Source organism: Varanus komodoensis, unplaced genomic scaffold, assembly GCF_004798865.1.
Source record: "Varanus komodoensis strain SLA01 unplaced genomic scaffold, ASM479886v1 scaffold2, whole genome shotgun sequence".
In the NCBI taxonomy this organism is placed as follows: Eukaryota; Metazoa; Chordata; class Lepidosauria; order Squamata; family Varanidae; genus Varanus; species Varanus komodoensis.
In genome coordinates, this window is record NW_025335568.1 from 58,709,907 (window position 1) to 58,735,011 (window position 25,105).

Sequence of the window (25,105 nt, forward strand, 5' to 3'; positions counted from 1 at the left end):
TGCAAAAATCCTCAGTCCCCCACCCCAGTTACTCCTCGTCCTGGTGAACATTTTGTACTCTATCCTGAGCCTCCTGATGCTTAGGGAAGTGCAAACATGGAACGCCACCCTTTTCTTGATATCTAGCTATCAAAACTGAATCTCTTTAATAAGGGAGTTTTTGATAGAGCAATGTGTGGTTTTTGGCTGGGACATATATAAAAAATAAAGGGTGATACAGTTTGGGGCAGTGAGGGAATCATTTGTCACATGAATCTTGAGCATATTGACCTTCAAATAAAGGCCCTGCCTCAAAGCAAAACACACAAAAAACACCTTGGATCACTGGGGTTAGCTGAAAAAATAGGGTCTATTGGGGGCTGAATTCTCACTGGAAGAATTCTTGTCTAGGAGAATTCATCAAAGCCTCTTCATTGACAGCTTTCAGCAGATGTCTGAACTAGTTGTTCCTTTATCCTTTTAAAATGTTAATTCATTCCTGCTGGTCTTCTATTTTTGATTCCATGGCCATATGCTTAATGATTTTAACTATGCCAGTAGGCACCTTTAGTTTTGCATGGCATCTTTATATCTTGCTTTGCAAGCGTAACAGCAACATCTCTCTACTCAGCAGCACGCTCTACCCCTTCTTCCTATCCATTGCTCTGTGACTACATTCCTACTGCCTTACATGATAGAAACCAATGACTGTCCTTGCTCCATTTCTCCCCAAGTCATGAACAAACAAGAAATGTTCATTGAAGCATCTGTCTCACCTTTAATGGAATGTCAAGATGCACACAGTTCCTCAACTGCTGCCTCCTACATAGAAACACAGCTTATATTCCTTCAAAGTGCAGACACAGATGAAAGGAGTTAATCCACATTTGCCATACTTGAAATAACAGCAGGAACAAAACTTGAAACATGTATAGGGTGGGGTGGTGCTGAGCTCGATTCCATGCACAAGATAAGCACCTACAATAAAACCCTACGTACAAGGCAGTCTTGTCTCCTGTGTATAACCAACAAGAGGAAAAATAAGGCTTTCACTCCACTGCTAGGTAAATATTAACTCTGCTCTCCCATTTCCAATGTGTCTTAATTCCAGCCACACCTCATGGGATCTGTGGTTTCTGCTGCAGTTCAGCTCTGTACAGCTGCATCCTGCACGGAATGTGGGCTCATCGTGGGATATTAAATGTTAAACAGTCTTGCTTAAGGGATGGAAAGAGAGTCAGTGTGGGGAAGGAAAAAGCTAATACAGTGCTTCATACAGTCTGGTCAAAGCTATACTTGTCTAAAATTGTAGGGCTTCCTGAAAAGTCTGAACTACACCCAAGTATCATAGTTTATGGCAGCCGTTCAGAATTTCTTCTTGCCCAAGGGCCAAATTCCAAAGAAGCTCTTGGGGACAGGGCCAAAATGTAAAGAAAACCTGCCTCTTTTAGCTTAAAGCTCTTACCATCACGAACAGCACCTTGAGAAGAGGCATTCTGAATGTGGGGGGGGGGGACCACTAAACAAATTATGGATAAGGGAAAGGGGTGTTGCCCTCTCAGAAACCCCAGAGAGCTGGATTGGGCCCTGGGACTGAGGCCTACACCACTGATTTATGATATCAACCTCTACTCCTTAAGCAAAGAACAGTGGTGCAACCGGGGCTGGACCTTCGGACTGAAGTCCAGGATCTCATGACCCAGGGGCTCCAGAAATGACTACCTAAAATGACAGGGGATGGAGCAGAAGCAAACAGTCCTGACCACAGCATCCTCCCTTTCTTCTTTAAGATACTTTCTACAGTCCACATTCTTGGACAGAGGCTTCTTTAATTCTAAGTTCAGGCCACTCCTGTGAATTCCCCAGAGATGTAAGGTGGGAATTTGTTGTTAGTGTCTGCATTGTACATTTTCCACACATCAATGCCCATGCTGACATTACAGATCTCACAGCCTAGAGGGAGGTAATATGCCTCCACTCCATACAGAAAAAGAGCTGTGTTGCATTTAGGCAGGAATAAGCATGAATACGCCACCAGCATCAAGTTACACCTTTTAAAACCTGGCACACACTTCAGGTCTCTTCAAGAACAGGGTCTGATAAGTGGTCTATATGTCTATATGTCAGACACAACAACAGCAGCCAAAACATTATCAAGCAAATTTCCTTAACTGCAATGCTCTTCCAGGGTAGGTTTTTTCCTTTTTTATAGAAGTTTAGACACAAAAAGACCTATATCTCCCCGCATGCTCCAGCCACTATAGTTGAGGAGAATTGTTAAAATTCCACAAAAATCAGTGAGGCAACCTCCTTTGCATTGGGGTCCTGCTTATGACTGGAATTCTGAAGTTCAAGTGAAACCCATTTTCTGCTCTAGCTTTTCTGAGAAAAAGGCAGGATGGGCAATTTAGCCACTTAAACCAATCATTAATTAATCATTTAATTAATCATTGAAGAAGATTAATTTTCCCAACTTTATCATTAGAGTAAGAACAATGTGTGTCAGGACAATGTCCAGAAAAGGACGTTTTCTAAATCACTTTACAATTTTATGCTAGGATATTCCTATAGAAAGTGTGAGATTTTTTCTCTAAGTCCTACCCCCACCCCACTCACCAATTTCCTATTGTAAGATTACTTCTTATTCAAGGCCTTTTCACTCTTCCCATAGCAACTGCCCACAGCTCCTTTGGAAGGGTGGCCTTGGAGCTTTAGGAAACATGCATTTATAGCAGTCTGGCTGCTTTGTACTTGTGCAACAATTTAAGGAGTAGACTGGAGACTGGCTCCTATAATGAAGCTGCCACTATATATTAAAGCACTTCCAAGACTTTTTATAGCTAAAGTACCTTCCCCTCCCTCCAATTAAATTCAGGGAAGAAACATACTTGTTTCTTGCACTGTAAAGGGTTTAGTCAAAAATATAGGAACTGCCATGCTGGACCAGACCAAGGGGTTCACCACATACAGCATTTTCTTCACAAAGTGGCCAATCAACTTCCTACGGGATGCCCACAGACAAGACATGAACACCCTTTCAGTATGTGTACATGGGCATTCTGCCTCTGACACTGAAGGAAGCATAACCACATCAGGACTAACCATGGATAGATTTTCCTCCATGAATTTGCCAAAGAGAAGAATGAGGATTTGCCACTATCCCAGAAAGCCATTCTTCATGTGTCTTTTTCATGAGCTGCTGATCTGGACATGACTGGACTAAAGCAGATCCAGAACAGCAACTCATGTGGATCCACCATGGACAGCTTCCTCTGAGGGTAATTAATTCTGTTCTGTTTCAACTTACTCCAATAGTTTTCCCTAGCTTACTCTAATAAGTTGAAGTGAGTTCAAGTTACTCCATCACTCCGAAGCTACTAATTTCCAGTAGATGATAAAACCAGAATCCCACAGAGATGCAGCAAGTGCACAGTTCTGAGAGTTGGTACTATGGGCTCATGGGAGCCTTTAATTAATTTCTCCTGGCATGTGGGAGGGTTAAGTTTTTGTTTTGGCGCCAAAGAATTTGCGAATTATCAATACATTTGAGAAGTTCTACAGCAAGTTGCAAAAACAGTACAGGTTCACTCAAGATATCAGGTTCATTTGTCTTGGCAAGGATTATGCTGCTGCTACCATCAGAGTTTTCATCTGTTTTTAATAGTTTATATCTTATAAACAGGTATATCTTATAAACTATTAAATATACTGAAATAGTTTAGCTGAAAGATATACCTGTCTTCTTACTGCATTTTCATATACCCTCAGGAAGTTCACATGTTCAGCATAAAGTGAGAGTGTATCTGCGCACCTATGCCCTCAAATCAGAAAATTTCATATGCCATGTTGATCAGACAGTTTATCCCTGATTAAATACTCCTTATACATGTCAAGGTTTCACAACTGAACTCATTAATTTAGATGCATGGCAGCTGTGACCTAGATTTCTCTGAAATATCATTTAAATTCCCTTTTCTGTATTCTCTTGAGCTCCATCATATCTTTTTGAGATAGGGCAAAAGCTAGATGTTTGCTTCATTGTGGAGCTGAGCAACTTATGGACCACCAGATGTTTTAGCCTAGAACCCCCATCAGCCTTACCCAGCTTGGCCAATGGTGAGGAATGATGAAATTTCTAGGCCAAAACAGCAGGCTCACCCCGGCTTTACTGTAAAGGACGCCCAATGGCACCAAACAGAGGGAAAGCCTCTACTAGTACAGCCACTGGATAGAATTGAACCAACCACCTCTCCTTAATGCACCACTTTTGCATGCAGAGATCTAAAACTGATGCTTCAAGAAATGGATCTGTACAGCGAGGAGGAAGAGAGGTTGAATGAATTGAAGCTGTTAGCATCAGTAAGTGCTTTGTCAGGCAGACCACTAACTTTGCCCCAGTCCGGTATCATACAGGCACAATTCCTCTGGCAACCTGGTTTTCTGTGGACACAACAGTGAGACTGGGTGCTACAAATGCAGTAGCACCATTTTTGTAATCAACCTTGCACCCTGCATCTGCAGCTTCCGAACAGCAATCTGTTAGCTAAACAAGCATACAGGTAGCAGTTCTACTAGATGGAGTATTGTTGCCTGATATAGCTGTGCAGCATTCTAAGCTGTTTATAGTTCATTTCCATGTCTACAGTCCCACAGGCCTTGCTCCCAGCCCAAGGAACGTAGTTTCTCTTTAGTCAGCTTGGGTGAATATAAGAGATTCTGCTGCCTTAGCACAAGAACTACAAACCACTGCAATAGAAGTACAGTGATACCTCATAATTCGAACAACTCTAACTTCAAATGATCCAGAGTTTGAATGCTAAAGCTGAGATAAAATTGCTCTTTAGTTTGCAATTTTTAGTTCAAATGCTTCTACATTTGAACTGCAAATGCAGTGAAAAAATGTGGTTGCTGCATAAACGTCATCCGTTGTGCACCCGTCGTCTCTTGCTGTGAAACATCTCATGTGTAATGCTTATACAGTATAGCAAATGCAATTTTCATTTTATTTACATATTTTATTGGTTTTAATTAATTATTTTGGCATGTAATTGTGTAATTTTTACCTTAAATTATGCATATTTGTTGTTTATGTGTACTGAAATGGGTATTGTTTAGGGTCTGGGAAAGGATGGGAAAGTTGATTTGGACTTTGAATGATTCAGAGTTCGAATGGCTTCCTGAAATGACTTACATTCAAAGCACAATATAGGAAAGATATAGGAAACCATGCAGTTACCATCTGTGCTATGTGTGAACTTGGCCTGTGCCTCAGATTAGCAGTTGGCTTTTAACCAGCACTAGTTGGCAATTTATTAAAAAGAAAAACAATTACAAGTATGTTTCATGTTGGAAGTTGGAATTTAAAGCTGATCCTCTATCTGATACAGTTGAAGGCTACTATTCAATTGATTATAAAATTTCTTTAATGTACACACAGGTAATTGCCCAAAATAAATAGTATTTCTGTCCAAGAGAATTTAACTTGAGAATCTGAATTCTGAATCACATGAAAGTGCAAATCCACGCATCATCCAAACTGATGACAGATCCATGACTGAGGCAAGATCATTTCACAGTCCCTTCCACCCCCATGTTCAAGTGCTTCTCGTTCACAGGAGTGAAGCATTCTGTGCACACATTGTCCACACCACTGCTGTAATTTCAGATAAAGAAACACAAAGCTTGTGCTTCATGGGCTGTTGGCATGTGTGCCAGAACAATGGAACCAAAGCCTGTTTCCCATCTCTACATCAGTAAACTTTGGATACATTAAAATATTTTGCAATTTCTGTTACACTCATCCCTTGAGTAATCCAAGGACAGGCAATTATGGGAAATCCAGGAGGCATTTTTTGCCCCCATTGATACATGCAGAACATGCTGTTAAAAACAATTTTTTAATTTGCAGTTAGCAGCCAGTCCTACTAAAATGGTTATATTGAGTCTGTTTGAAATTTTGTTTGTAAAAATATTTTTAATGTAGAGGTGCAGCAGGAGCGACATACAATACATGGCATATGTGTTGCTTATCCTCGGCCTAATTGAAAGAAAAATGAACTCCTATACATTAGAAAAGGCACATTCCTATGCACATCTACGGAGCATCTATATGCTGGCTGGAAAATGCTGGGAACTGTAGGACTTTTCGTCTAAACATACATAGGACTAAACTTCAACATGTGTACCTAGGAAGCTGCTCTACTCTGAGTAAGATCCCTGTTTGTCTATACTATCGTTACTCTAAGGCTGCAATCCTATACATATCTACCTGGGAATAACTCTATGTCATATATTTGGACTTCTTAATAAACATGTATAAGATCTGACTGGATGGGGGCTGGCTTCCTTAGATTGTTTTAACCTGGTATGTCAAGGTTTGGACTTGGGATCGTCTATATGCAAAGCTGAGCTCCATCACTAATCTCCACCCCAAAAACTATGAAACAGGAAATACAGGAAACAATCTTGCAGTTTACTACATGGCACAGAGATATAACATGCTTTTTTAATTTGCTATGTGTAAATAAAAATGCCAAACCTCATACCTAATTAGAACACTAAGGAACACATGGATATGTTTTATAAGAAGCAGAAAGCAGTCCTATGGTTCCTAAGTGGGCTTCCTAGGAACCACAGGATGCCTTGGATCTTTCCCTTCTAGTTCAGAGACAACAGTGTGACCTCAAAAGGAAGTGTTGGAGATCTGCTGCTCTTACAGTTAGCGTGCCAAAACCTGCACTGGTTGCCTTTCCGAGGTCAAAAAATCAAGTTTGGAAAGGGTGGAAGGAGGGAATGTTCCAGTGGGCAGGGAAGGGGGGGAAGGAGCCCGAGGAGGTCAGGATTCAACTTATCTTAAGCCTCCTGTGGCCTTCTTCCCTCCCCCTCTGAAGAAGTTCTTGGTTTTCTTTTAATTTCATGTCATCATTTATACACCATTCATTAGCATGGTGCTCTCAGAATGGTGAAATGGCTGAAGTATGCAAAGAGAGACAGGCAAATCCCTATTTGGGAAGGATCTCCAGTTGTGCCATTCAATCAGCGGGTGGGGCAAAGGACACAGGGTGAGGCCAAGGACAGAAAAAGCAAAGTGGGAGGAGTCAGATAATTCTTACCCATTTAGATCTTGTATGGATTGATTCCATAAAGCAAGCCACAGTCTAGAATTTACAAGCGCTGAGCAGGGCTGTCAAAGATAAAGGCATTTTGAAGGCTTCCATTTGTAGGGATGCCATAAATCAGAAAGGACTTGATGCCACATAATAACTAAAGATCTTCTCCCACTAAGCAGACAAAGCACAATTCCATTATAGGCAAGCCTACTCAGAAGTAAGCCATGTGACACCTCTCATGGCTATAAAATATGGTGCAATTGTACACAGGGTGTTTAAAAGTGAATCATCTTTTAAACAATCTCTTACCTCCTGTCTCTGATTGAGGATAACAGAAGATGCTTGCACTGGGGGAAATCCCTGAAGGCCACATCTGATCCATGAACTGGCAGCTTCCCACCTTGATTATAAATGAACTAAAATAATGCCACATCTTATTGAAATTTTTGGGAGGGCTTGCACCACATGGCAAACCACACTGCAGGACAAGTCACATGGTGTGGCTTGTTTGCCACAAGGGCGTAATGCACCTAAAAGGTAATCAGGTGCATCATGGTTCTTTTGGAACACTGAGTTTCCATTACACTCTACAGCTCCTGCAAGCTTTTTCAGTCTTACCACAGCGCCTCATTACATTTTCTTTCCTTTGGAGATCACAAAAGCTGCCCTTCAGAAGATCTCTGCTTTGTGCAGGCAAAAAATGCCACCTCAGAAGTCCCAGCAGTACCTTGAAGGGCCTACCTGTAAGCACTCCCCTTTTGATTTTCCCCCCACTCTGATTATATGCACTGATCATTGTGCTCATTTTTTAAAACCTGAAGTGTTACTTTTGCACTAATGAAGCAGTTTGCAGTGACTAGGGTAAGTACTGGTACAAATGGGGCATTTTAGGGGCTCCCTCTACTACAGTACCTTGCACAGGCAGCAGTTAAGTATTTCCTCCCTTCTCCCTGAATTGCAAGAACTTGTCAATTTTGACAGGTTAGGCCCAGGGAGCTCCATATAGACCAAGATCATGTTTTGCAGGAATGGGTTCCTTCCACCTTCCCCACAGTGTGACCCCCCTGGCTTTCAGGATAAGATCAGGTGTCCATATCTGCTCCCATTTTGCATGAGTCCCCCCTGCTGCTAGCATGGGAAGAACTGCAGGGGAATCCCAGTACCCACAGTGGAATTCCCACAAAGTGGTGCTGCTTTTTGAGGTACTAGGAACTCGGGGTCAATGGCAACATGGAGGGGATACTTGGGGCTTGTGATTATCCAAAAAACCTCCTGGGATCCTGCCTGGAGGGGTGGGGGAACTGAGGAAGCATCCCTCCCCCCCAATATCCTTTTCAGTTGGATCACTGCTTTTGCTGGGGATTGTGTCCTGGGATACCTACACTTGGAAAAATGAGGGCACACCGGGCCATATAAATATCCCACTCATTCCTGAAGATTCTGCTGCTAAGGATGCTTTCCACCCTCTTTCTCAACCTAGTCCTGAATGGGGTTGCACTCCCTCTTAGGGACAAGGTCCGCAGCTTGGGAGTGCTCCTCGACCCAGAGCTTTCACTGGAAGCTCAGGTGACAGTGGTGGCGAGGAGCGCTTTCCTTCAGCTTCGGATGATCCACCAGCTGCGCCCCTACCTGGAGTACGACTGCCTGGCGACAGTGACACACGCATTGGTGACTTCCCAACTTGACTTCTGCAACGCGCTCTACGTGGGGCTACCCTTGAAGATGGTCCGGATACTTCAATTGGTTCAGAATAGAGCTGCCAGGCTGTTGACGGGGACTGGGCATTATGCTCACATGACTCCAGTCCTCCGTCAGCTTCACCGGCTTCCCATTGAAGTCTGGGCCCAATTCAAGGTGTTGGTGATGACCTATAAAGCCCTAAACGGCTTGGGTCCTGGCTACCTGAAGGAGCGCTTACGTCCATATATGCCCACCCACCCCGAGATCAGCAGGAGAGGCCCTTCTCCGGGAACCCTCTGAGAAGGAAATTAGGAGGATAGGTACTCGGAGGAGGGCTTTATCTGCAGTGGCGCCCAATCTATGGAATGCGCTCCCCAGAGAGGTCCGCCTGGCGCCGTCGTTATTTGTTTTTTGGCACCAGGCGAAGACCTTTTTATTCAAGCGTCATTTTAATTGTTAATGTTATTTTTATTTTAAAGTTTTTTGGCCAGGGTGACTTATTTTATACAGTTATGCGTATTTTATATTGTTATTTATGTATTTTAATTTATTTATTTGTAAGCCACCCCGAGGCTTCGGCGAATGGGGCAGCCTAGAAATTTTCTAAATAAAATAAATAAATAAAATAAAGCACCTCCAAAGTGAACTTTTTTGTGATATCACTTTTTGGAATGTACACATATTAAGAGACAGAATGTATATCTTCCAAAAAGCAACATTACTCAGAGGGAAACCCATGGAACCTATTCTTAGATTATTGCACAGGACTGCAACCTTAGAAGCAATTAACATTTTGCCATGCAAAGGTTTGTTTGCTCTTTTAAAAGGGCTTATTCAATCTTTATTTGCTCCTTCTGACGAACATTTTCCCCACCTCCACCAGTCAACTCTTGAGTAACCTAAATAAACAGGTCTCTGATTTTTGTGAAACTGTATACTTCACAGTTCATTAGCAAAAAATATCAACAAGGCCATCCTTTAAAAAAATATACTGTCAAATTGTCCTCCTCACCTTTCTCAGCTTAATATCACATGCAGAAATACGTTGACACATAGACTTTTCTAACACAGAAAAGTGAGCAAGGTGAGCAAGCCTGAAGCTTCGGACTAGCAGGAACTGGAGACAGCCCTGGATCTGATGGCACTTTGACTCAGTTGACTGTGATTCACATTCAGTTTTACTACAAGGAAGATCCCACAGCACATAAAAAAGCTGAGCTAGAATTAATATTGCTAGTCCAAATGCATCTTATTCCAATACTTCCTAACCCATAATTTAGAAGACTTGTATAAGAATAGCAAGTAACCCATAATTTAGAAGACTTGTATAAGAAGAGCAAGTGAAAAACTTGTGTGCAACATATAAAACAAAACAGAACAGTTGTGCAACATGGACCTATCTAGGGTGATACAGAATTGCAACAGCAACTTTAAAAAGGAGTTCCTTAAGTCACAGTGTCAAAGAATCCACTCAGTTTCCTTTTGCAGGACAGCACAGCCCACAGTTGCATGGTGCGATAGCATCATGATTATAAATAGCAGGACTGTGCCACATACACAAGAGACTCTGCAATTAAGCTTACACATACTGACCCCTCCCTTAGCTTTCCAGGGTCCAGAGATCAAAACCTCTTTAGACATTTAAATGCTTAACTGGCAAGTGAAACCCAGCAGCCTGTAACATTTAGGTTTAAGGAAAAAGCACAGAATAGTAAGCCCCCACCCCGACTCTTTGTAAAATGAGACCAGAATTGGAAACAGTAGCAGTTACAGAATGTTGCATCAGAGGACTTTTACCACATCCCAAGCCAAGGAAAAACATGCCAAATGTATTAGGGAATTCTTTGGAATCAAAGAAGAGAACTGGGAAGCAAAGAATTTCATGATCGTGAAAGATCTGTTGGCCTGACAGTTCCAAAGCAAGGCAGAACTTGCAGTACCTACATCCAGTTCAACAAGTCCAAGCCCACCCTCTTTGCCATGCTTTTATTTATTATATCCTGCCTTTTTTTCCTTCCAAGGAACTCAAGGTGGCTCATGTAATTCTCTCCCTCCTCTCAATCATATCCTCACAACAACAGCCCTGTAAGGTAGGTTCAGCTGAGTGTCTGTGACTGGCCCAAGGTCACCCAGTTAGCTCCATGACTGAGTGGGGACTGGAACCCAGATCTCCTGAGCCCCAGTCCCATGGTCTTAACCACTACACCAGGAAGGTTTCTATTCGTAACAGCATCATTTTGAACTTATTTTTCAAAACCATGCCTGTCTGAATTCAGTGGAACCCACTCCTATTAAAGAGTACATAGGATTGAAACCAAACCAGACTAATTTTGTGTGAGGATTGTCACTGAGTCAGATCAATTTTTCCTCAGAGAGAAAACTCCAAAAGAGAGGCAAGAGAACCACCACTGCAACAGAATGAAAGTCAGCAATATTTAGGAGAGACTTGTTAAGGTGTCACTTTTTCTCTGGGGTTTTCCTCCCCATTGCCTCTAGAACCTGCCCTGATAGCCAAGTCAGGAGGCAGCTCCTAAGCAAAGGGCAAGACAATCCCAAAACCCTTTCTCTATGAAACTACACCATTTACAAAATAATTGCAAGAATCCTGGGCACCTATCCAGCTATTATCCTAGATACCAACTTTTGCTTTACCAGCAGATCAGAAGCATAGCCCAGCAGAAGCAAAGTGAATGAGCAGCTGATCAGGGATGGTGCTGAGGGCAGAAGGATGGGTGGAAAAAGGAAGAACGTCTCCAACCCAAGATGTGCCCCCAGTTTAACAGCAGGGCTGAATCTGAGCACCTGCTTTCTGTTCCGTGCAGGACCTTAGGGCTGAAGTCAAGGGTCCCATTCAGAACGAGCAGCTGGGCCCCCAAACAAAGCAGGGCTGTCTTACCACATTCTGAAGTAAGTGATAGAATGCCATCTAAACTTTGAAGAGTCCCCCCATCGCATTAGACCACTAAATCCAGAGTCTACAATTATGTAGCTGTACCACTAGGTTTGAGGCCAGCACTCAATCACGGAAGAAGAATAGGCAGTAGTACCCCTGGGCATGTAAAACACGCGTTTGTCTTGCCACTGAGGATAGGCAAGGGGAAGGCGCTCTTCGGCCAGGGGCTGCTACTTCCAGGCAGCCTCTCTTTTGTCACAGCTCTGATTTTTTTTCTGTCTAGAAAGAGTACCCCACCCCTCGTGAGGAAGACCCCAGAGGCCTACCTTTTCCATAACATCCCTTTCACAGGGGTGATTTACGACCAGTGACCGAGACAGCTGGGGCAAAGAAGGGGACATGCCACCAAGAAGAACCCACCGCTGTACTTCTGAGACGGAAAAGGAGGAAAGCGAAATGCCTACCTGCTGCTTTTCCTCGGCTCTTCAGAAACAGCCTCATAGATGGATGAATGCACGCGCATGCGCCGCCAGCTCATTTCATCGGCGCCGCCCCCAGAGGCGGTTTCGGCTGTTCTCGAGCTCGGGGGAAAACAATCCACATCGAGGCTCCGCCCAATATCGCCGCAGCCCCTTTAAATCCAACATGGCGAATGCATGGAAGCAGGTCACTTCCCAGAATGCATCTGGACAGATCGGGTCATTTCTGTGGGCGGAGCAGGGTTGGGCGAGGTTCTTTGGTCAGGCGGCAAAAAGGAAGTCAGGCATCTAGTTCAGCCTACGTTAGATGTGCTCGACTTCAGGTCCCATGATCCCTAGCCAACGAGCAGGGTGACTGGGATGATGGGACATATGGAAGAGCATATCGGGAATGAGGCTGAGGGGAAAGAAGGGGTTACCCTTCCGCCTTGCATTCAGTCGTGCATTTTGTTAAACAAGAGGCTTATCTACTTGCCCTATATATCCACTCCCCAACTATTTCTCGCATTTAGCCAAGACAGATGCAACGTGCATCCCTCAATAGCTCCACTTCAACATTCCTCTACTGGGAGAATTTACCATTCATTCATCAGCTACTGATTTATTAGGGAACCGCCCCTCTAATTCCATGACTAACTTTACTCCGGAACTTTTAAAGCAAGGTTCAAAGTACGAAAGGTTAGAAGCAAGAAAAATCATTCGATTTTAATGGGGTTTCTGGGGGTTTGGCAGGCGAGGTAAAGGTAGTTCTGGCTGCTGCAGTACGGCAAAAAATCAAGGTGCAAGTTGCTGTCCGCAGTAGTGCTAAAAGTACTTAATCGCCCATTCCCAAACTTGGGTCCCAAGGTGGTGGTTTTGTACCACAACTCCCATCACCCCCATCCATAGGTCACGCAGACTGAAGATCTGCGTAGTCCGACAGCAGCAGCGAGCCCAAGGGTAGAAAAACTATGTTTGCGCTTTTATCCAAGAATAAAGCTGAACCTGTACGAATAGCTCGGCGCTCTTTTCTACGCTCCTCCCCGAAGGGTGTACGCTTCTTCGCGCATGCTCTGCAGGCGTAAGGACGCCCGAGATAATGAAGAAATAAACGTTGCGGGCCTACTTAAGGTAAGTGGAACGGTGCAGGGGCGAAGTATCCCGTTTCTGGGATTTCATCGGGAATCCTGACGTATAGCCCAACAAAATATTGCTATCCCGGGAGGATATTGCTGGCGGGTATCCCGGCTGATTCCTGTACACTGGAGATCAGTTCTGCAAAATCCTCACGCTGCAATCCCCTGCTGCTTGGTTGCTTATGTCAGGGACACACATCTGTCACTTAGAAGTAATACCTGTTGAGGTGGGTTCAGGTGCCTAGCACAGCAATCCCATTCATGTCTGCTCAGAAGTAAGCCCCACTGAGTTTAGCGGGTTTACTTCCAAGACAGTGTGCATAGGAGTGCAGACGGGTTCCTTGTGATAGAAGTTATCATCATATGCCCTGTTACCTGGGAAAAAGCCCAATTAATTACAGTGAAAGTTACTTCTGAGTTAGCTTCGGATCGTATTCTTCATAGGAGGGAATCTTCCTGCCAGAGTAGGAATGATGCTAAGGTGTTGATTATGACCTATAAAGCCCTAAACGGCTTGGGTCCTGGCTACCTGAACGAGCGCTTATGTCCGTATATGCCCGACCGCCCTTTGAGATCTGCGGGAGAGTCCCTTCTCCGGGAATCCTCCATGAAAGAAATTAGGAGAGTAAGTACCCGGAGGAGGGCTTTCTCTGCGGTGGCGCCCAGCCTATGGAATTCACTCCCCAAAGAGGTCCGCCTGGCACCGTCGTTACTGGTTTTTCGGCGCCAGGTAAAGACCTTTTTATTTAAACATCATTTCAATTGTTAAAACATATGATCTGGCCAGGGCAACTTCTTCTTCCTTCTCTTTCTCCTCCTATATTTTTATTTTATACTGATAATTTTAATTTTATATTTGTAAATCAATGTATTTTTTGTATTTTTATATTTAATGGTAATTTATTATGTACTATTGTATTTCAATGTATTTTATCATGTTGTAAGCCGCCCCGAGGTTTCGGCAAGGGACGGCATAGAAATGTAATAATAATAATAATAAGTAGTAACACAATCATATTCTGCTCTAATGGTGGCATATGAAAATAATGACTTGCAACGCTTATGGGTTTTTTCTCTAAACACGTAGCCTTTCCCAGCCCTGTGCCATTTAGAAGTGTTAGGCTGTAACTCCCACAGTGCCCAACCAGCACATTGATCTGGCACAACCAGGCTGAAAGGCTAATCTGGCAGTCGCATTCTGGTAAAAGCAAAGGGGAGGATGCTAAACATTAAAGATACATTCTTTGCCTTCTCTAATGGACATGTTGTTGCTCCATGCAACTCTTCTAAGGCCCAGCCAGCATGGCCAATGCTTAGGAATTATTGGACTTGTAGGCCCAAACTTCAGGCAGGGCCTTGACTGCATGCATCCATATGCATGTTTACTTAGAAAGTCTAATTCTGTTCAGTAGGGCTCACTCCCAGATAAATGAGGTAAAGGAGTGATTCCGCTATCTCCAGTGTCGCCCCATACCAGCAAGAGATGACCATGTGACTTAAAGTACCTTAATTTGGTACAGATTGTCCCATGAGAACACCCATGCTGGGTCAGACCAATGGTCAGTCCAGCAGTCTGTTCACACCCTGGCTAACCAGTCACCTGCAAGATCCCTCAAGTAGGATGGGTACAAAGTTCTACCTGCTCAAGCCCCTCAGCAACTCTGTGTACAGGCATGCTGCCTCAGATAATAGAGGTAGCACATTGACATCAAGGCTAGTAGCTATGGATAGCCTTCTCCTCCATTTATTTGTCTAATCTATGAGAGGGTGATGTTATTTGGTACGCAGAAGCATGTTCCTTATAGAGCCCTTGCAAGTTGTCTTCTAGAAAAGTGGAATTTGTTCTTGTCCTAAACTGGAGAATAGGATGGAATGAAAAGGCTTTCCCCCAAATTCCTCCTCAGTTCTCTTTCTTGGTGTTGTAATGGGCCTTCCGCAAAATGGTGCCCTCCAAATGTGTTGGCTTTCAACTCCCATCATCCCCGTCCAGAATGGCCAGTGCACCATACTTGCTGGGAATTATTAAGTGGTAGTCCAATGCATCTGGTGAGTGTCAAGTTGGGGAAGACTGGGACAGAGTGTCAACTAGAATTCAAGACACTGTATTTGAATCCTCCTTCTAAGGTGACTCTCACTATTTGACCTTGGGTCCATCTCCATGTCTCACCCTAAACTCTGTTACTGAGTTTCTGGGAGGATAACATAAAATAACCCCCATGAATGTCCCTTAAGTAACCTACCATGTACTCCTTGGAGAAAGGATGTGATAAGTATATAACAAAGTAATCAACACCTGATCCAGTTTGGCTGCTGTTCAATATGTTAATGGCTTTGGCAGAGTCTCTGAGTGGATAGGATTAATGCTTAGTAACACTTGATCATGTGCTCCCTTTTCTCCTCTCTTCAGCAGGGAGGGAGCAAACATTACTGGGTTATGGCTATATCAAACTTGATCCGGACCTTTGGATCACTGTTGCTGTCTTCAAGCCCGCGTCTCTCACAGGTATGTTGACCTCATCCTTTTTTGGCTGAAGATATTAGATACATTCAGGCAGGATTAGGCTGCTTGTTTGTTTATTAAGTGTGTTGTATCCTGCCTTTCTAGTGCCAGTGGAACTGCCCAAAGTAGTTGTGTCCGTGGGTCACAGTGCTACATCCGGGAGCAGGGACAATGTACTTCTGAATGCTAGTTGCTGGGGAACAAAAGCTGTAGTTTTCATGACCTGCTTGTAAGCTTCCCATTGGTTGTCCACTGTGAACACTGGACTACCTAGGACAGGTGTCCTTAACATTTTTGATTTAATGGACACATCTGGAATTTTGAAGGAGTGTCACAATCTTCACAAAATGACTGCTCTGGCAGGCACGACCAGGCACAAAACACACATTTTCCATGAAGCAAACTAAAAGCAAGGTAACTTGTGTTTGGAGCTCCCATGCCTGCTATTTTGAACCCAGTTTTTTGCTCATGCCCTGTTTCAGAGGAAGCAGACTGATGAAGCTAAGAGACAAGTAACCTAACCAAGAAACTGGATACAAGAAGTGTCACCTGAGTCCCAAAAGCTAAAACAAAGGTTTGCTCCCACAAGGCTCAATAAAATTTCCAATTCCCAGCAGAGAAGTGAATGATGCTCAGAGAAACACAAAACATACTGGCAAAACACCCACACAGCACAACTCTACCAACCCCCCCACATGCAAAACACAGGCACGCACATCCTCAAAACACTCCACACACACTTGGCTCAGAGACACACCCTTTTTGCTCCCCATGCCCTGTAGCCCTCCAGGAAGATTGACACTGCCCTGAAAATAAAATATTAGAAGTAATAGAAAAGTATGGAATGAACTCCCCACTGAGGCCTTCCTGGCGCCAACTTACTATCTTTTTGACACCAGATAAAGACTCTCCTCCACTGCAGGGCATTCAAGTAGTCTACTGGAGCCTGCTAGCTGTTAAACAAGTCTCAAGATTGTCTTCAAGTTATTATATTTGGTTTTACACTTTGTATGGTAAACTTTTTATGATGCTTTAATTATGATGTGTTTTTATTGTGCTGCCTTGAACCTCCCAGAGAGCTTTGGCTGCTGGGTGGTATAGAAATTAAATAAAGTAATTGACAGTGACCAGTATCAGCCATGTTGGGCTCCGCCATGACCATAACGTCAAGGGGCTGACTGGGGTCATTTGAAGAGCCTCTGGTTTGAAAAGCACTGAAGTTCGGACCAGGATCCAGACCTAGGTTGTATCGCAGTTTTGCAATTCAGTTCACTTGCCATTGAATGTCAAGGCCACACATGAAAAATATAATAGGCAACAAAAGATTGTGAAAATATATGCTGCATATTCTTTGAATTTAAGAATAAGAAGAGAATTTTCATTTCAGTGATTTGCCTGTGATTTGCTTTCTGTCCTTCCTAGATACCTGTAAAACCAAAGCCCATCTGCCTTACTAGCCAGCTCCGTGCATACCAAGAATCCAGCAGTTCTATTCCATGGACTCGCAATCCAATGTGGAAATGCAGGGTGAAGTACACAGTTAGGCCCATTCCCATGAGAAAGACAGGAGGCCGAGATCACACTGGTATGTTTGAGCTGCAGTTCATCCCATCCTCAACAGCCTCTTTGGGATCTTTCCCAGCTATACTTTCATTTTGGGATTCATAGCCTCAGATATGAAAAACAAGAGCCAACCATTTAAAAATCCTAACTGATTTTAAAATGATGGACATTTGATAAAAGTCAGTTCTTAAGAGAATATAAACAGCAAGTTAAGGTTCTTTTTTTCTTTTGTTTCTAATCGTCAGGTAGCTCTCTTCCATGCACATTTTTATCAACAGCCGTGAGGACTAGAAGCTTGCTTTTGAAAACTGGAAAAATTTAACTCTTTACTTATAGCCAGCCTAATTTCTGTCACATGACATTAGAGGTAGGATGGCTGTCAGTCATCCTTATGTCTATTATTTTTTGTTTACCATTCACTTGACTTATTATATATTATATATTACATTTATACCGCACATTTTAAAATGAAACCCAAAACAGTTTGCATAATTGTGCTTTTCTCCATTTTATCTTCATAAAAATCTTGTGAAGTATGTTAGGCTGAGTCTCCCTGGCCTAAAGCACTTGATGAGTGTCATGGCTGAGTAGGGAGTAGAACCTGGATCTCCTGAGTCCCAGTCCTACGTGCTAACCAATGTATCACATGGCTGTCTAGTAGTTCAAATGGAATATCTGATGTTTCATAAGTGCTGTGTCCACCACAAGGTCGTATCCGAGTCCATGGAATTGGAGGAGGGAGTAAACACAACTATCGTATGATTGATTTCCGAAGACTGCATCACCAAAATGAAGAAACGCCTGCTCCCTTTGAGGAGAAAGTGATACTGGTCCGGTATGATCCATGCAGGTGAGTGACAGGTAGATTTTGTTTAGGGCAGCCTGCAGTGTCTCTCGTATGCAAATTTTAGCTTAATTCTTTGAATACTGGCACTTATACAGCCAGCATGACAACTGCCAGTCTCAAGAGGGAGATCACAGCAGACTTTGGATAATTCCAAGTCTGTACTTGCAGAAGTACAAGTAAAACTCTTCAAGATAACCACCCCACCCCCGCAACCCAGTGAGGAGTGAGCTGGTTCTGTGCCCATAGAATGCTTACCTAGTTCTGAGAAGAAAAGAACCCTGGATGTGGTAGCTGGGAAATGGGATAGATACACACAGATATAAAAATGTAGAGAGAACCCTTTCATTGGCTGAATAGGTCATTTCCTGGTTCACATTGAAGAACTGTTTCTAAATATCCTCAAACATGAAGTGAGAACTGCCCATAGAAATCATTCCAAGATTTTAATGTAGCTGGGAATGGGCATCAAAGTGTCTACTTCTCTTCCGCCCACTCCCCACACACAAAATCTCCCCCCCCCCCCCCCCCCCAAAGCCTGGTAATGACTGACTAAATTGGCAGAGAATGTTGAGTGTTAAGGATAGGATAGCATGTAATACTGGAAACCCTTTCTGAATAGGAGGGAGCACTCTGTGCTGCAACTGTTTGTTGCAGAGTGCAGCTTGCATGGCCTGTTCCTCTCTGATTGTTGGGAGAGGCTGATGACATGAACTGACCATGTCTTACTAGTTTCTCTTCTTGTTGATGGCCAGATCAGCTAACATAGCTCTGGTGGCTGGAGGGCAACGGAAACGCTGGATCATTGCAACAGAAAACATGGCGGAAGGTGACATCATCAGAACCTCAAACGAAATAGGCAGGATGGCTGGTAAGTCCATCATCTGCTATTGAAATGAAATGGAGTGATTCAGGGTGGATTCCCTACCCCACACCCCCAATTTTCTTTGAGATGGGGCAGAGATGGAGCCAATTTCAATGTGGCATCCCAAGCCAAGAGCCAAGGACTTTTTCTCTTGGGAAGTCTCTGGACTGGAGCATCATGCGCAGGGTGGAATTGCTGGACCCCATGGAAGCTCCCTTGAATAGTCAGTAGGAGTGGGCTCTTGAGGCCCACTCTGCCCTCTCCCTCTTTTTCCAAGGGTCATGGGCACAGGTCAGAGAAGGTGCCTTCCATAGGAAGAGGCTGACCTCGGTTAACAGACCTTGCTCAGTGCCAGCCCAAGCAGAGACAGTGGTGTCTGATTAGGGCAGTCCATTTGAGCCAAAGTAGACATGTATCTCATCAGGACTGACTACATGTTTTTTACTTCTGTCGCCTCCTTGCCTTACTCATCTACTTTGCATGGTAGCACCAAGCTTGTGCAAGACCCTTTTTAGCACTTGTTCATCGTTTTAAAAAAGGGCAGATTGTGTTCCCGACAGCAAGATCGCCTCTCCAGTTCTGTATCATGTCTTTTGTTCTGCCTGGTGTTTCTGGGCCATTGTGGGCTTTGGGCATTAATATGGTGGGGATGGTTTTTTGTCTTCCAGTCTTGGCGAAGGAAGGAGATGCATATCCTGTTGGGGCTCTACCAGTCGGGACTCTAATAAACAACTTAGAGAGCCACCCCGGGAAAGGAGCACAGTATATTCGAGCAGCAGGTCAGCATTGGAGGGGAGCTCTGAGGGTCACACTGCTTAATTAGTTGCCTGTTGATACGGTTTTCTGATGCACAGTCTGAATACTATGTTTAGAAAGGAATGACTTGTTCTTTACAGTTAAGACTCTCTCCTTAAATAGATCAATGTAATCTACTGTTGTAACTTCCTTTTATTCAATAAATCCTAAATTAATTGGATAAAAAGATTAACTGATAATTCTAAAGATTTATCCTTCATGAATCTCTCTAAGTCTTGTGTAAAGACATTTTAAGTTTTGGTGGCTACAGCCACATCTTGTGGCAGTGGATTTCATAATGGAACTATTTACTTATGCAATGAAGTCTGTCCTGAATCTCCCACCATTCAGCTTCATGGGATGAGCCCCAGTTGAATATTATCATCAAGGGAGAAAAACATTTATCAGTTCTCTGCACTATGCGTAATTTAATGAATATCATTGTCTGCTCCCAACCATTTGTTTTTCAAGCAATGCCCCTCCCCTGTTGCGGCTGCTGCCTTTCCTTGTTCGGAAAAGTGCTCCAGCTCTTTGCTCAGTTCAGTTATTTTTAAATATACTTTTACAACTCTATAATATCCTTCCAAATTTGGGCAAGGGACTTAGACTACAGTCAGGTCCCCTTTGGACATGGGTGTCCCCAGATGGCCACATCCCTTTCCCCTGACTGCCAGTAAACTGGTACTTTCCTGGGTTTTGCAGTTATTTTTCCTTATTTTCCAAAAGGCTGCAATGTCTCTGCTCAGCCATAATTACTAAGAACTTTTAAGTGGAAATATTCTGGTGTTCTGATATTTTGACTCCTCCCCTTTTGTCTGTAGTACGCCCCTGTGAGTTTCCCCAAAATTGGGCCTGTGGCCTGAATGAAGTTAAGCATCCCCACCTTAAGAAATAATAGGGAAATCACAAGCATCTGGCATCTGCTTTCGCCACCATCAAAATTCTTTCTACTCATCTTTTGCTTGGGAAGCTCTAAAATGGTGAATTTAGCATTTAATGGTGGCAAAGCATCTTTCCCCAAATGTGTTGAATGTCTGTTCCCATCATTCCAGCTAGCAGGGAGATGATGGGAATTGCAACCATCTTCAGAGAGTACAATAAAGACTAAATGAGTCTGTTCAGTTTATGTTGCACAAGAAGTAGCAGTGCCATGAAATGTTGCTGCACTCATTAGCTCTGTTCTGGGAGAGCAGCTGGATTCCAGCAGATTTTCAGGAGTGTGTGGTGAGCGCAGGGCTGAATAGACCCATTTCACAGGGCAGATAATGCTCTGACATGGTCAGTGGATTCAAATACCTGCTAAAACTGTTTGGAAAGGGAGCTATAAGGAGGTAGTATCCTTGCTGCTCCCAGTAATTGTGCCCCTGATGCAAAACATGTTGAAATCCAGATGGTGATGCTGTGTCTTCGCATGCTCTTCCAGGCACATGTGGTGTGTTACTCAGGAAGTTGAATGGAACGGCCATCATACAGTTGCCCTCCAAGAGGCAAATGCAGGTAGGCACTTAAAGTATTACTTGAACCCTCCCTAGAGCTGTTTTCAGCAAACGGCACCTGCCAACTGGCATGGGGCATGCTAGGGTGGGCAGCCTTCCCTAGCCTGGCTCCCTTCCTATATTTGGACCACAACTCCCAGCATTCCTGGCTGGAGCTGGTGGCCCAGAGATATTTGGTGAGCAGCAGGTTGAGGAAAGCTCTGTGGGAATAACAGTGCTGTGGGCTTGTTCTGAAACAGATGTCCAGAACCAGCAACCTTAAACTGAATGTTGAAAGGTGTATAGAATTCATTATGCTACCATGATGCCTTCTGTTATGTGGACTGTACTACATGTCCTCAAGCTACCCTTATATGTAGTTATAGTTAGCTTTGTTTTTTGGTTTTCTGTTTTTGTAAGCCATCCAGAAACTTTTACTATTGGGACAGCATATAAAAACTTTTAATAAATAAATAAAACATGTGGGTGCAGCTCAAGGAAAATTCCAGATGTTTGGAATTCAACTCCCAGCAGACCCTGTCAGCATGGCCAAAGGTCAAGAGTGCTGGGAGCTATAAATCCAAAACTTCTAGAGATATATTTTATGCCCACAGCCTTGATTTTAGAACAGCTAAGCAGGGATGTCATAGATAGGACACTTTGGAAAGCTTTCACTCATAGAGGTGCCATAAACTGGAGATGGCTTGAGGGCACAGAACAGCAACCATTTTCTGCCCACCTCCTGGTGTAGACCCATAAGGATGAGCACCAGATTGCTGGTTTCCAGGATCTGGATGGATAAAATGCATTTTCTCACTTCATCAACTTTTGCATGCTTTCCCCTCACCTCAAAAAAAAATTAAAAAAGCATGGAGAAAAAATGCAAACTGGTTTGAGAGTATGGGGTGGGGGGCAGGGGTTGAAAGAAGAGTGTGAATTGTTTGCTCCTAACATGATCCCAAACCAAATTGCTCTCAGCATCCTGTCTGTCATTTGCAATGAGAGGAACGCTTCCCTGGATGCCAGTGCAAATTTTGTTCCGGCTGCAAATAGCAGGTGCTGCATCCACACACATACACAATTTGGACTGGGAATTTGGCAAGGAACAAGGGTTAGATCTTGAAAGCTTCCACAGTCCTGTTCTCATTTGTGCCCCCACAGCTCCTTCTGCTTATTAAAACAGAAAAACAAAAACTCACCACCTTGCAAGGGCTAGAGATATGAGCAACACGTCTAACTTTATTTTTTTTAAAGATGTCTGTACTATTGTCGTGGCAAAAGAGGCATGTACAAGTAGAATGGGAACGTGTTGCATTTATCTATGAAGCAGAGGTGTACAGATCTTAAGTACTCTGCAAATGCTTGCTTTGTCTGCAAAGTAATAACTTTGGATGTATATATGGGCATTGGCCGGTTCTCACAAAACCTTTAAAATGTGTAGACTTAGGGGGCAAATCTAAACATACATGGTATGAAGTGAGCCCCACTCATTTGGATATTGCATAAGCTGTCAACCTCAGCCTTCTCCCCCCGCTGCCCTTATTCAGTTTGCCCCTTTTCTTTGAGACCAATTTCTAAACATGGAGAAGAACCCAACACAGTTCCTTCTGCGCTGGGAGTGGTGTCAGGGTTCTTTGTCCAGGGTCAGAGCTCCAAGGTCACAGGACCTTAGAGCTGGAGCTCAGAATATTCCTATGGGCCCAAGACCATGTTGGGAAGCCATAGGATTGTGCCCTAAGATGCTTGGCCAAGTATGCTTCTTCTGGGGCTATTTGTTTGTTTATATTTATAACCTGTTTTTCACAATGGGGCTGCAAGGAGCTTACAATAAAAATAGAATACATTTTAAATTGCATTTGAAAAAGGAGAGTAGACCATGTCACAAAGGAAAGACCCAGCTTAAAAGATCGGATAGCAAATAAAAAGGGTCATTAATTGTTAAATACTATGGAAGACAGATGAGAACAGGACAGACTTCTGCCGGTGTATAATAATCACATGAAAATGTCTGGAATGTCCTGTTTCATGGCCTTCCCCACTTTTACAGGTTCTGGAAACTTGCATGTGTACAGTAGGACGGGTTTCCAATGTCGACCACAACAAGCGCATCATTGGGAAGGCTGGCCGGAACCGGTGGTTAGGAAAGCGGCCCAGCAGTGGCTTGTGGCACCGCAAAGGAGGGTGGGCAGGACGCAAGATCAGGCCCCTCCCACCCATGAAAAGCTATGTGAACCTGCCAACAGCATCTTCCCGGAACTGATGTTCTGGCCCTATTTACTCAGGATCCTGTGATTAAAGTCTACCATTTCTGACTTGCAAACATGTTTACATCTTCCTTTTCCTACCACGCTGGCCAAGCTGAATGTGCAATTATGAGAACTGTAGTCTAGTGCACCTGGAGGACACCAGATTGGGGAAGGCTGAACTAAGAATCTTTGTGCAAGAACTAAATCTCACAGGAGGAAACCACTCGTTGCTACACGAGGTGCACATTTACAGCTCAGGCCTGTACACAGTTAGGAGTCCATGCCCAATTAAATCACACTGTTCAGGCAGACATGGTCAACATGAGCTCTCCAGATATTTTGGCCTTGATGAGTTAGAATCCTTTCCAGTTAGGAGACAGCTGGATTCCTGCTTCCTTCTGCAAGAGAAAAGGAGGTAATTGTAAATGACCTGAAGCAATCCATGTTTTTTCTCTCCTGTCTTGCCTGTTTCAGAAAAACAAGATCTTTTGCATTATGCACTCCTGTATTTCCCTATTAAACTGTTTAAAGGCTGACTTGATAATGCTCTGAGCAGGTTTGTGCAGTCAAGAAAGGAAGATGAGATACTGTAGCTTATTCTCCTGCTATGAACACACGGGTGAGGTCCTGCCAAATTACTGTAATTACCCTTGCCAGCGGCAGTATGCTGCATTGGCTCAGCCCAGCAAGAGTTGGGGGCTACAGCCTTCAAATAAGACATGGTTCTGGGGTGCTTTGTAAGCCACCTGCCCCCATACCCTCAAGGGGTTCATGTGGCACGCCAAACAGTGCCTGATGAGGCCAATTAGGTTATTTGTGGGGTAAGAAAATCAGCTATGGTGGCTTGTTTTCCTTCCCCAGTCATGCAAAGCCCGTCAAAGAAAATATATACTCAAGTCTTTTGAGGGCTCTGTAGAATGTCACATTCACAGTTTTCCACTTGCTCGATGGGAGTTCCCCTTCCTGTCCACCTCTCTCCAGCCACCCCATGAAACAGCTCTAGAAATCCCCCCAACCTCTGGAGCAGCTCTGGGGGTGGGGGGTGGGGGGCTAGTGCCTACCATGGATGGGGGAATCTGTTCTGTCAGATGTGTCTGTTCTACTTATGCATGGACTCCATTAGATACATTCCAAAATATTGATTTCATTGTGTATATATTTTATATAAATAAGAATGTTTTCCTCCACCCTAATTTGCTAGGACTGGCCCACGAGCCTTGAAGTAATGGACAACCTCTGCTCCTGAAAGAGCCTCATGCCCCAACATTCTGGGCAGCTCATCCATGTCTATGCTGTATGTCCCACAGTTGGTTTCCAAGAAACTTGGATTACAGGGTAGCATATCCATAGTAGAAAATTGGGTTTCAAGGCAACTTTGAGTGATGTTTCTCATTTTTCAAGATAAGAATTAGGAGCAATTAACATCTCTGTGGCATAAAGGCCTGTATATTAGCACTTGTGATTCTTGAGTTTCTTTTTGCTTGAGTTTCTGTTTCTTTGGGTCTGCCTTAAAATTCTTTCTGGTCTGGGATTAAGGAGTGGTGAGTGGTTTTGTCTAACTG

General features: G+C 43.7%; 2 protein-coding genes across 9 annotated transcripts in view; one reads left to right on the forward strand and one right to left on the reverse strand.

Moving 5' to 3' along the window:
• The window catches only part of KLC4 (kinesin light chain 4), a 59,494-nt gene extending 47,271 nt beyond the window's left edge, over positions 1-12,223 (reverse strand). For 3 of the 6 annotated variants that reach the window (XM_044429204.1, XM_044429196.1, XM_044429205.1), the window contains exon 1: positions 12,126-12,223. The gene's annotated coding sequence lies outside the window, so the exon portion shown is untranslated. Of the gene's footprint in view, positions 1-11,987; positions 12,074-12,125 lie in introns of those variants that run through there. The other 3 variants (XM_044429206.1, XM_044429207.1, XM_044429202.1) reach the window with 2 other exon arrangements.
• An 888-nt stretch (positions 12,224-13,111) lies between these two features.
• MRPL2 (mitochondrial ribosomal protein L2) lies at positions 13,112-23,617 on the forward strand. 3 transcript variants are annotated; one of them, XM_044429506.1, is made up of 8 exons: positions 13,112-13,250; positions 15,663-15,758; positions 17,178-17,340; positions 18,027-18,168; positions 18,918-19,033; positions 19,696-19,806; positions 21,246-21,319; positions 23,345-23,617. In XM_044429506.1, the coding sequence occupies exons 1-8, from the start codon at positions 13,188-13,190 to the stop codon at positions 23,555-23,557; spliced, it is 978 nt and encodes a 325-aa protein (XP_044285441.1). In that variant the 5' UTR covers positions 13,112-13,187; the 3' UTR covers positions 23,558-23,617. The 3 variants fall into 3 exon arrangements, with proteins under 3 accessions (XP_044285441.1, XP_044285442.1, XP_044285443.1); XM_044429507.1 differs by having other exon boundaries at positions 13,173-13,250; positions 15,666-15,758; XM_044429508.1 differs by lacking the exon at positions 13,112-13,250 and adding an exon at positions 14,418-14,490.
• The last annotated feature ends 1,488 nt before the right edge of the window (positions 23,618-25,105 follow it).

Coding starts and splice junctions, on each gene's coding strand:
- MRPL2 (XM_044429506.1), top strand. CDS start 13,188: ATGCTCTGCAGGCGTAAGGACGCCCGAGATAATGAAGAAATAAACGTT. Junction 15,759..17,177: donor CAAGCCCGCGTCTCTCACAG/GTATGTTGACCT, acceptor TGTCCTTCCTAG/ATACCTGTAAAACCAAAGCC. Junction 21,320..23,344: donor CCTCCAAGAGGCAAATGCAG/GTAGGCACTTAA, acceptor CCACTTTTACAG/GTTCTGGAAACTTGCATGTG.